Source organism: Psammomys obesus, unplaced genomic scaffold (genome assembly GCF_907164565.1).
Source record: "Psammomys obesus unplaced genomic scaffold, mPsaObe1.curated_primary_1811, whole genome shotgun sequence".
NCBI lineage: Eukaryota > Metazoa > Chordata > Mammalia > Rodentia > Muridae > Psammomys > Psammomys obesus.
The window spans coordinates 26,262,333-26,274,607 of NW_026595981.1; the positions used below are offsets into that span (position 1 = coordinate 26,262,333).

The 12,275-nt window shown below is 45.2% G+C and overlaps 1 protein-coding gene across 1 annotated transcript; it reads right to left on the minus strand.

Moving 5' to 3' along the window:
* Nucleotides 1-384: 384 nt before the first annotated feature.
* Ccdc43 (coiled-coil domain containing 43) lies at nucleotides 385-11,926 on the minus strand. Its single transcript, XM_055619464.1, has 5 exons — nucleotides 11,701-11,926; nucleotides 7,139-7,226; nucleotides 5,525-5,660; nucleotides 4,063-4,121; nucleotides 385-2,265 (listed from the first exon to the last, which is right to left on the minus strand). The coding sequence occupies exons 1-5, from the start codon at nucleotides 11,896-11,898 to the stop codon at nucleotides 2,078-2,080; spliced, it is 669 nt and encodes a 222-aa protein (XP_055475439.1). The 5' UTR covers nucleotides 11,899-11,926; the 3' UTR covers nucleotides 385-2,077.
* Between the last annotated feature and the right edge of the window lie 349 nt (nucleotides 11,927-12,275).

Below are 12,275 nucleotides of genomic sequence, written 5' to 3' on the forward strand. Positions count from 1 at the left end.
CTTATAAATTAAAAACTTAAATCTAGAAGGCACAATGGTTTAAAACCTGCCCTCTCACATTTTAGGCTTAAAAAATTAATTAGTATGTTAAGTGAATAATGTTACCAAAGCCTAATGAGCTGATTGTTCTCAGTTGAGCATTAGTTGGGTGTACACTATAATATATAGGGTCCCCGAAGGAAGAATTGACTGTTAACTAGGTGTGCTGACACACGCCTACAATCTCTGCAGTTGGGAGGCTGAAGCAGGAAGATCAGGAATTCAAGGGAAGCCTAGGTTAACAAGCAAGGTGGAGGCAGCCTGAGCTATGCAAGATTCTGTCTCAAAAAACAAAATAAAACAAAAAAAATCACCAGCAAGTGGAAAGAACAAGACAGAAGAGAGTGACTTAAATAAAATTTATTTAAAAAGAAAGAAAAAGGTGGTTATTTTTGCAATGTCAGGTTGTAGGACAAAGAGGTAGCATATCTCCTCTCCTTAACCATGTTTTGTTTTCTTCTGCACAAAGGTAGCTAATGATACAAAAACATGTCAACAAACTTGCTCCAAATACAAGTAAATATTAGGTTTTATAGGCCACATATGGTCTCAATCATGAATGTCTTTCTTTTATAACCTTTTAAAAATGTAAAAAAAAATTTTTGTTGTTTAGTTTGCCCCATACAAAATATCACTAGGCCAAACTTGGCCTGTGAGTGGTATCTTCTGACCCCTGGTATAAAATAATCTAGTCAGAGAAATTGTTCTCTTGAGGCTTTTAACAGCTTTTGCCCAAAGTCAAGTAAAGGACTTTATTTACAACTAGATGTGGCTGTGACAGCAGAACTGAGAATTTCTGTTCACCCTTCACTCATCAGTTTTTTCATTCACTCATTTCATAAATTTGTTAACCACCAACTATATATACTTTTAAGTATCTGTATTAGCAAAATTTCCATTGTTTTGTAATTCCCTCAGTTTCCCTAAACGGGGAATTATTAGGTCTTAATGCTCATGTTGCAGGTATGTCCAACCTGTGGTCAAGCACAGCTGTAAATTTGGCCTAACACAAAATCAGAAATTTACTTTAAAAACATCATTTTTTGCAAGGTTTTTAAAAAGTCATGTCACAATGTTAAAAGGTTTTTACATGCCTTCAGGATAAATCAAGATTAAAATCAAGAGGGGATTCAAGGGAAGTCATGACTACAAAAAAATGAATCTAGCTAACAATGATATATCCAAACTGACACATCCTTCTTGAAGTCACAGACTACATGAAAAATTCGTAGCTCTCTTAAAAAGTAACAAGTATCTTAAAAAGATACTTGTTTCTCTCATAGCTTAAGTTTTTCTTCCATACTGGGGATCAGTCCCAGGGCCTTGTATATGCTAAGCAGGCATTCAACACAACTACAGCCTGAGCCTAAGTTGTCACATTTAAAAAAAAAAAAATCTTAGATCTATATCACACTCCAAATAATTTCTTCCACGTCCCTAATTTGATGACTTATAAAATCTGGATCTAGGTAGGACTCATTAGCCATTTCAGCCATAAAATAATATTATTACAAGCCAGATGGGGCGCTTTATGCCCCCAAATCCTAAGGCTGAAAAGCTGAGGCAAGGACGCTGCAACAAGTTCAAGGCCAGCCTGGACTATAGATTGAAACCCTGTCTTAAAAACAAAAACCCACAATATTTTGAGGCAAATAATTGCCTCAAAAGCAATTTGCTTTTTTTTTTTTTTTTTTAACTCTCAGAAGGAATGGTCATTTTTCCTTCAGGATGTTAGCTTTCTGAATCTGGCTAATTATACAAAGTGAGGGAAGACTTTTTTTTAAAAACAAGCCAGAAGAGCACAGGATTTCAGTACTAAGATAGGTTACCCTAATTCCAGATCTTTGGTAAAGATAGTATAATTGATTGCCCACACCACCAAAACATGACACATTTTGTAGCGACAAGTGATATGGATCTTCCTTTTGAAAATGTAAACAAAGGGGGAAAGCCTTAGGGAAATTTGGAGAATTAGTTTCAGTTCTCTTAAATACACAGACACACAATTCCTGGGTGGAAGGGGCAGAATGGGTCAAGGTTATCGCTTGCGTTCCCCTCTCTGTGTCCTTTTCTTTTCCTTCTCCTTGCGCTCCTGCTTGGCTAGTTTGTCCTTCTCCCTCTGCAGTTTGTCCTGTTCCTTCTTCCTCTGGGACTCATCCCGAAGTGAGTCTCGCTCCAATTTCCGAGCATTGAGAACATCTTCCACATTGGTGTTTCGGAACAAGGCTACCAGTGAGTTAAGGAATTCAGGTACAAGTCCCACAGGTAATAATCCTACGCTTTCCTCAGTCTGGATGGCCATTCTCTAAATGCACTCTAGCTATCCCTAGTGTAGAAAAGGAATCTTTGGTTTGGGCTAGAGAGATGGCTCAGTGGTCACTTGTCTTGCAGAGGACCTGGGTTCAGACAGTGGCTCATTCCTACGCACAACTCCAGTTCCAGGGGATCCAGTGCCCTCTTCTGGCTTCTGTGGACATCAGACATTAGGCTCACATATGCATATATGCAGGCAAAACACGAAATAAGTTTAACAAAAGTTAGAAAAGAGCCAAAAATTTTATTCCTTATTTGTTTTAATATAAAAATATGGGGCTAGAGAGATGGGTCAGCAGTTGAGAGCACTGGCTGCTCATCCAGAGGACCCGGGTTCTAGTCTCAGAACCTACGTGGTAGTTCACAAGTATCTGTAAGTCCAGTTTCAATTGATCTGATGCCCTCTTCTGGTCTCTTAGAGCATCATGCACACACATACATGTAGGCAAAACTTTAAAAAATTAATGTTAAAAAAAAATGTACCAGGCAATCTCCTCTGTACTCTAAAAATGTGACCTTTTCCTACTTTAGGCTGTAAAATGAGTCTCAGGCTGAGAAGAGAGCTGAGCAGCAGAGCACTTGCCTGAGCACGCACAAGGCCTTGGGGTCAATCCCTCACACCACAAGTGAATTCCTGAGATAATCACTGATAACCCACTGTAACCTCTCACCTCAGAGGTGAGTTTCTAAATGTACCTTCTTCAGAGTGAGGTGTTAGTGGGACCTTCTTCCTCAAAACATATTTCAATACTTTGTATTTTCAACTTCAGTCTGTTTGCTTTCCAATTACAGGTTTTTTTGTTTTGTTTTGTTTAGAATAAAGATAAACTTTAACATTTAAAATTTTCCCCTCAGTTCTGGGTAACTCAAGAGCTCCAGGAAATATAACATTTTCTTTTCTCTTGGATATCCTTCTAGTGAGTATGCTCATACCTTACAGGAGGTGAAGGCAACTCAAGGATAGCTTCCGATATATCTAGGTTTTTTGTTTGTTTGTTTGTTTGAGTTTAGCTTGGGATAAAAGAGACTCTTTAAAAAAAAAAAAAACAGGTGAAGCTGGCTGTGGTGTGCACACACCTTTAATCTGAGCACTCAGGGAGGTAGAGGCATGATGATCTCTGAGAGTTCATGGCCAGTCAGTTCCACACATGAAGTTCTAAGACAGCCAGAACTCCCAGAGAGACTGTCTCAAAAACAAAACAAAAAAAACCTGACAATAAAAACCCAACAAGAAGCCAGGTGTAGTAGTGCTTCCTTTGCTCACAGCACTCTCCTGGACAGAGGCAGACAGCACTCTGAATTCTATGGCCTGCTGGTCAAAGTTCCAGGCTAGCCATGTAACTGCCTAGTAAGACCCCGTCTCTAATAATAATAATAATAAACCAAAACCCACTTCCTCTGTTAGGTGTGGGCTTGCTTTTGTTCACAGCACTCGGAGGTGGAGGCAGAGATCGGGAGTTCGGTCATCCTGCCATGCTATTAACTTGGTTTTGGTTTTTAGTTGTTTTGTTTTTTTGGTGGGGGGAGGGGTGGAAGGGAATAGTGTTTGCAAAGTTGACTATCTAGGACTATGTTGGGCATGAGGCTCCCAATACTGGCATGATGACTTCCTTGGAAATAGAGGAAGCCTGTAGCAGTGACAGCAAAATGACACCTGTCTCCGGAAGAGTTCTGTGGAAAAATACAAGGGATGGACAAAGAGAAGGATACATTTGTCAGAACCGGTGTTTGTTGTTGAAGAGCCTGAATCATCTTTCTCATCTGCTTCAGTGAGTGACGTTAAGGAAAACCAGGTGGAACACATCTCAAATTGACTAAAAAAAAACGTTTACTCAACATGGGTAAGAAAAGCAGGCTGAATGCTGTGAGGACAAGGTAACAGGTGTAAGTCTCAGAGACTCATTTCTGAAAATCTTAACAAAGGGGAAATGTCTCAAGCTTCTATAAGGTCCACTCTTAGAGGCTAAAAAGAGGGTCAGGCGGTCTGGAAAAGACCTCCACTTTAACATTAACTAAAGCTGGGGGCAAGACACTCTGAAACAGCAAGGCTCCCACCAGTACTCAGGAGATGCAGGCAGGGAGATCAGGAGTTCAAGGCCAGTCATTCTCATAGCAAGTTCAAAGCCACCTGGGCTGTGTGAGAATACACAGATACACAATGTAATTCTCAGACAATCCAGGAACTTACAAAAAGTCCACATCCATGAGTTCTATCTTGAGCCTACTTTTATAGCAGAAACTCAGGAAAAGCCCAGAAATCTGTGTGGTTTTTTGTTTGTTCAGTTTTTCAAAACAGCGTTTCTCTATGTTATATAGAGCCTGGTTATCCTGGGCTCACTCTGTAGACCAGGCTGGCCTTGAACTCAGAGATCCACCTGCCTCTGCCTCCCAAGTACTGGGACTAACGGTGTGTGCCACCACAACCAGCTGAAATCTGTATTTTAACCTCAGAACTTTAAAAGCTCTTTGTGGAAGCCAGGTGTGGCTATTCATACTTTTAATCTTGGTGATGGAAGGTGGATCTCTGAGTTTGAGGCTAGCCTGATCTACTATAAGACTCTTATAGTATGATACAATCCTATGTATAAAAGTATCCATGAAGGTTCATCTTGACTGTCAGCTCGTTGGGATTTAGAATCATCATGAACACAAACCTCTGGGATGTCTGTGTGGGAGGTTCTAGATGGGTTAAGTCTGAATGTGGGAGGAACCTTTCCTTCGGCTGCATCCTGGACTGAATAACTAGGAAAGGCAAGTTGGCAGCAGCACTGATTTCTCTCTGCCTCCTGATGGTGGATGCAGCGTGACCAGCCACCTGCTCTGCCACCATGCTTTCCCTGCCATGATGGAGGGTATCAGTTCAAACTGTATGCCAAAGCAAGAACAGTGTGACACAAAAGCAAGGGATCACAGCACCTCCTTATTCTAGAAATAATATCAACAGTCCATTAAAGGCATTGTTTTACACTGAAGCTTTCTGGAGTATACCAACCATGTGTTGAAGATGTAAGTCTCATCATTTCTTAAGCCCACAGAGACCCATGATCACTGCCATTTTGAAAGAGAAAGCTAGGTTAGAGAGGGGGGTTAGAACTTCTCAGGGCTTATGCACACTGTCCAGCACTCCTAGCATGAGCCTCAGGAAGTAGAGCTGAGCCTCCAAAAAGGATATTCCTCTTCGTCCGTCACATCGGCATACTGGGCCAGCAGGGCGGCTTTCCTCTGCCTCTCTTCTTCTGAAACCACCCGGGGCTTCACCACGATCTGGGCCTGCTTCTCAATCAAGGTGGTGATGGCCTGCACCTCATCTGCCAGGCGGAGACAGGGAGAGCGTGTGTGTAAAACAAAGCTCCACTAGCCCACCGCCTCAGTGTTGGCACTAACCACTCGCATCTGTTGGTGCCTGAAAGCTGAGGGCTTGGGTCACCCAGACAAGGAAAAGCTGTGCTGGGCTTTAGGCCTTTTTAAAAAAAAAAAAAAAAATGTTTACATTATATTTCATTATTTGGACGGGGAAGGGTGCACTGAAGTCTACAGGACAACTGTGAGAAGTCAGTTCTCTCCTTTATGGGGTTCCAGGGATGCAACTTGGGACACCAGGCTTGAGCAGCTTGTTGAGCCATCTTGCCTGCCCTGGAGGGCTAGAGACAGCTCAGTGGTTAGGAAGAGTACATACTATTCTTGAAAAGGACTTGTATTTAGTTCCCAGCCACCTGTACCTGCAGGTGTAACTGTAAGTCATACGCACACACCAGCACACAGACAAACAGACACAGTAAGAATTTAAAAAAAAATGTTAAAAACCAGCTTTTAATTCCAGCAAACCAAAAGAAAACACCAATAGCTGGGTCCCCAACCAAGTAAATCACACGATTATACTATGTACTCAAGACTGGAGACAAAGAGTGTATAATCCAAGTTAGATTCTTTACAAGCCGGGCTTCCGTGTTTTGAGTTCTCTTCCGCTAATTAACCATACTAATGAACATATGAGCCCATTCCTCTTTCGTTTTCAAGGGTAAAGGATTCAGCCAAATGTAGCAGCACCTCAACTCTAACTTATGGTCTGCACTGAGAATATGACAGTGGTGGATAGGCCAGCGACGCGGCTCAGTGGGTGAGGGCTCCTGCCTTGAAGACTTGACAGCCTGAGTTCAGAAGACTACAGCCGGCTTTACAGAAGTGATGCAAATCTACCAGGGCCATAGGACGGGGGAAAAGTAAAGACCGAAACGGTGCAGGAACGGCGCTGCAACACCGGCAGCCCTTAGCAGGCTGAGGCTAGAGGTTCAGGAATTCAAGGCAAGCAGGGGCTACATAAAGAGTTCCCGGCAAGCCTCTGCTGTCCAAAGAGACTTTGTTTCAAAACAAAAACCAAGAAAACAAAGAAATACACACCCACACCACAGGGAAGATGGCAGTGGTTGGAGCCACTGGAAAAACACCAAAGGAAAAAGGGGATTCCATAGTCCTTAAAGCTTTGAAGTCAGCCTCTGGGTATTTGCTGATGCCGATTATCTTAGAAGAGCGAAACTCCTCAACAGCTGTACAGGAAAAGGCCCTGGAGGTTGGACCAAGGTCACTGAGACCAACCTGCGTAGAGGCACTCTAGCATCCCTGACCTGACCTGAATTTGACCCTATGGCCCACAAGGTGCAACTCAGATTTAAATCCTGAAAGTTCTTCTGACCCTCATTCGCTTCACACGCATGTGTGCGCACGCGCGCGCACACACACACACACACACACACACACACAGGATTTTGTTTTTTAAAGGCAACTCTACCTTCTTTTTTTACTTCAGTGCTGACATTCCGAGTTTCTGACCATCGTTCTACAATTTCCTTACAGATATCAAGAAGAGACTCTTCTTCCTAGTTGGAAAAGCATGCCAGTTAGTTCCCTTAAAAGTCCTCAAAAACAACAGCAACCTGAGAAAGGCGTTGGCAGGACACCGCTGTCCCCACTGGAGAAGAGGAGAAACCGAAGGCCTCAGGCCACAGAAGAAAGGGCACACAGAAATAACCCGAGTGCCCCAGAGCCCACACCTGCCTCCTTCCTTCTTCATTATTTAAAGACTTGAAACATTGTATCTATTGTCTACTCTTAGGATACAATATACTGTGTTTAGTTTCTTGCTTGGTGTGCCATGTGTGGTGTGTGTATGTATGCACATTATGGCAGGCCTGGAGAGTAAGGGACAACTGTGGGGGTTGGTTCCTGCCTTCCCCCATGTGGGGATTCACACTTACAAGGGACACACTTGGCAGAAAGCACCTTTGCCTGCGAACCAGCCACTGGCCTGATACTACGGACATACCGTGGAATGGTTACGTCAATCTAATTTTTTCTCTATTTCACTACTTACCAGTTTCTTGTGGGAGAACACTTAAAATCTACGTCCTTGAGGCACACAACATATTATTACATTGTTATTCGTGAAGCTTCCATTCCATGTTACAGATTGCTGAAGTGTCTCCCCCTTTTCCCTAAATCAAAACTCTCCCCTTGTGCAGCGCCACCTGCAATCCCAGCACTCTGGGAGGCAGAGGCAGGTGGATCTCTGTGAGTTCGAGGCCAGCCTGGTCTACAAAGTTAGTCCAGGACAGCCCAGGTTAGCCATGAACTCTTGGTCCATCTTCCAAATGCTGGGATTAAAGGCTTGCAGCATTACACCCACAGTGTTTTGTTGGTGTTGGTAAAGAGTTGCACTCTGTAGCCCAGGCTGGCCTTGATTTTGCAGCAAATCTCTTGCCTTTGCCTCCCAAGTGCTGGGCTAGCTAACATGCTATACCATTTCCAGGCCAGCTCTAAACAATTACACACTATCTCCCACAGAAACGTGAGAGTCAAATCACAAACTCACTTTCTATTAGCAAGAAATTTCTTCTCCCGCCCTTCATCCTTTCAGCATACACAACTTCGATCCAACAACACGCACCCCAACAAGAGGAAGAGAAGGCAAATCCCAGGCTCCTCACTGAAACCAAAGTGGCCCATGCATGACTTCATTTCAGTGCCCCATTAGTGTCTGCCATGTTCAAGGCACAAGGAGAGAGCTAAGAGTCACTGAAAAGCAGTACTCGCCTTCATGACACTAAATATTTGTAATGTTGGCATATAAACAGCTACCATAAACATGATGCCTTGATTATCCTACCAGAAACTGCAACCCATCCCTGCACACCTGGCCATTTATCGATGCCCCTTTATCAAAGCTAGATCTGAGTCACCTCACTGGCCTGCTACTGTGTTTATACTGTGGGATTATTAAATCAGTCTTAGACTTCACTAATTATAGAACTAACATGTGGCGGTAAAGGCTCTTCTTTCTAAAACAGCACTCCCCGATGGCAGGGCTTGCTGTCTATTTTGTTCCTTCATGTACTTCAAGCAGTGTAAAGGAGAAAGTAATCCTAACAGTTAAAAAAACAAAACAAAAACCCTATAATCCCAGCATTCAGGGAGGCAGAGGCCAGCCTGTTCTACAAAGTCAGTCCAGAACAGCCAAGACTACATAGAGAAACCCTGTCTCAAAAAACCAAAACCAAAAAAAAAACCCACATGATCCTGTGCAAGGACGCTGGAGAGAAAGAAGGGAAGTGAGGCGAAGCTTTCGTTTACTCTGGATCGTATACTACCTTGAATCTCACCGCAAATTCCGGCTAACCAACTTCACAGTCCCTAACAGTGACCCCATTTCGCTTCTCCAGGAATGAGATTTTCTCCCAAAGTCAGCTGTGAAGCATGTACTGACTATGGACCACACTCCTTGACCCTTTTTCTCTGCAGAGACGGTCTCGGCTGCTCCAACAACAGGGCTCCTGCCTCACTTACGATTCCTGGCCTTTCTTGCCCAAAATAGTTTGCATATAAACGGGGCTTCAGAAAACAACGAGAAAAATTAAACATGATATGTGAATTTGACAAAGGGAGGCAGAAACTCACCCTTAAAATGACTTCGTCTTCTGCAGTTTATGCAAGAGCCAGGGAAGCAAATATGTTTCTTGATAATTTTGCCTCTTCTACCAAGAGTCTAGAAGGAGCGCTTGGTTCTCTTTATCAAGACAGAGGCTGACATAGAAAGCACTCAGTATCAAACTCAACTTCTTCCTGGAGCCCCTAGGAACCTCACAGCTACAAATAAAAGCCCACAGTCCTTGCCTTCTCTCCTTTCTTCAGGGTCGAAGAAAAGAATTTGTTGTGCTGTATTCCCACTGCACCTCCAAGCTGCCTCACAAACTCTCTTCGCTCTTTTCCATTTATAGACCAATGGGTTCTTGCCGGTGGGATCGGGGACAGCCACACCAGTGTTGGATTTCCAGCCTGTTCTCAGTCGATGAACTCAACTTTGGGGCGCCTGTCTCTAGTCTGTGCCGCATACCCAAAACGACTTTTGAATTTGGAAAAACAAACAAACAAACAAACAAACAAACATAATCTCTTCCTTCTATCTCTTTACCTCGAGGATGTACATGAGTATTTATATCGATGCTCACCTTACTTTTGATTCTCCTTACTAGTCCCTGAATACTGACTTTAAGGACATTAGATAATCGCATTCTCCAAACCTGCTCGTTGTGATAGCCATCAAAGAACAAAGTCCTTGAAGGGCCGATGACTCTCATGGAAGCAGTTTGGTTTTTAGGAGCTCCCCTACCCCATGTATGAGGATAGCAGTTTCTAGGGTATTTGGTGAAGATGCAGCAAACTTTACTTCCGATCTGATTGTATTTATTCGTTTATTAGATTTTCATGTATCTTATTTTATGTATATGGGTGTTTTGGCTGCATGCATGTCTGTGCTCTGCATGCATGCCTGTTACCCATGGAGGTCAGAACAGGTTGTTCAATCCCCTGAAAGTAGAATTACAGATAGTTGTGAGCCACCGTACGGGGGCTGGGAAGGGAACCCAGGTACTCTCTAAGAGCAACAAGTGCTCTTAACCACTGAGCCATTTCTCCAGCCCCCAAATCGATTGTATTAAAAGGAAAGACTCTCCAGGCAGTGGTGTGGTGGTGCACGCCTTTAATCAGGAGGCAGAGGCAGGAGGATGTGAGTTCAAGGCCAGCCTGGTCTACAGCCAGGACAGAAAGGACTACACAGAGAAACCCTGCCAAAAAGAAAAAGAAGGAAGGAAGGAAAGAAAGAAAGAAAGAAGGAAAACTCTACAAGACTGTCACAGACAACAGATATAGGGAATCTATGTCTCTAATCTAGCTGGGAGTGGGACAAGGATTGATGAACTCCACACTAATGATTCCCTAGGAAAGTGATTTCCTAATGATTCATTAGGAAAGTGGCCATCTTGGTCACCTGATGGTGACCTCAAACACAACCTCAAACTACAAATGTCTGAATTAATGAATCTGCCTGTTTTGTTTTGCTGGGGTCTTGTTCTGTAGGCCCAAAGTTGACCGCCTACGGCTGTCCCCCCCCCCCCCCCCAGCGCTGGGATTACAGGCATGCCGCACTGCACACGGGTGACGAATCTGCGTCCTGAAACTCACGGGGTAGACCACAAAGATCCACCTGCTCCTGCCCCCTGAGAGCCGGAATGAAAGGCATAATGCCCACCCCACGAATCTGCTTCTTTTTTGTTTTCTGAGACAGGGTTTCTCTGTGTAGACCTGGCTGTTATGGAACTAGCTCTGGAGACCAGGCTGGACTCGCACTCACAGAGATCCGCCTGCCTCTGCCTCGCCCCCACCCCCACCCCCGTGCTGGGATTAAAAGTGTGCTCCACCACTCCAAGCGAATACCTTTACCTTATCAATCTGTCTCCTCACACCGCCCCACCCAACACACATCGATCATCACTGAATTTCCAAACGCTGCTTACCATAAACTAAATAAAATAACTCCATTACCAGCTTACCTATTGGGGACTCTTATTACTGAAATAGGAGCAAAGAGAGAACTTCCTACAGGCTTTAGTCATGGAACGGGACAGCCTGGAGACTTCCCCCTGATGGGCAAACACCTCATGAACATTTTATCCCCCTCTCTGAACACAGCAAACTGACGGGAATGGAACTATTGGACGTTTACGATCAAACTGCCATTAACACATCTCAGTGGCTTCAGAACACTCCCAGCCACATCCAAAGGCACCCCAGGGAGCCTCGTTACGAGGAACACGAGAATCCCAGCCTCTCTCTGTACCTGCAACGTTCAGGCTTCCCCAAATCTGGCTGGGGAGCAGCAACCCACTTCTCCCACGAGTAGGCTTCTTCCCGGTGAAAGCACCAAAGCCTTCGTGACAGCAGCAGCAGAAGAGAGACGCGAAGCGAGCGACAGGGGTTCTCCGCGAGGCTGGCGGAATGCGTCCGGACTACTCTACTCACCAGGAAAGCAGACAGGATGCCCTGCAGGGCGTCCAGCTTCTCCTCCTCCTCCTCCTCCTGCAGGACACCCAGGATGTAAGCGGCGTAAACGGCTCGGTCCACCCCCAGCGCCTCCAGCCGTGTGTCCAGCCAGGATCCAAAACCCCCGCCATCGCCCTCCCCGAGGACCGCCGCGGCCACTTCGCTGGGCGCCGCCATGCTGGGGACAGCGGTCCTGCCGGACCGAGAGCGCCTACCGCAGTGCCTGACGGGCCGCGCCACTGGCCCAGCGCGCATGCCCGGAGACGGAGCCTCCACCCCCGCGCGCCGGGCCGGAGGACGAGGCTCGCCGAGCCTTCTCGGCGTCTCCGCAGCAGGCGCCCCCCGCTGTACGCGCGGGCCCCCCAGGACTCCGAGTTTCCACACCGACCCCCTGAGCCACCTCTCCTGCCCCAGTCTCCCTCTCTTCTAATGGAGCGTGCAAACAGCTCCTCGCTGGGCTGTGGGCACGATGCTTGCCTGGCGATTCCCAGCACGCACGTGGCAGCTTACAAATGTCTTTTACTTCACTTCCCAATCTCCAGGGCATCGGGCCA

Bases quoted from the DNA above. Each gene is read 5' to 3' on its own strand.
- Ccdc43 (XM_055619464.1), bottom strand. From the start codon at position 11,898: ATGGCGGCGCCCAGCGAAGTGGCCGCGGCGGTCCTCGGGGAGGGCGAT. The intron at 4,122-5,524 runs ATATCCTTTTTG...AACGTCACTCAC, and splicing joins GATGTGACGGACGAAGAGGA to TGAAGCAGATGAGAAAGATG. The intron at 2,266-4,062 runs GTATCCTTCTCT...ACTCACTGGTAG, and splicing joins AAACACCGGTTCTGACAAAT to CCTTGTTCCGAAACACCAAT.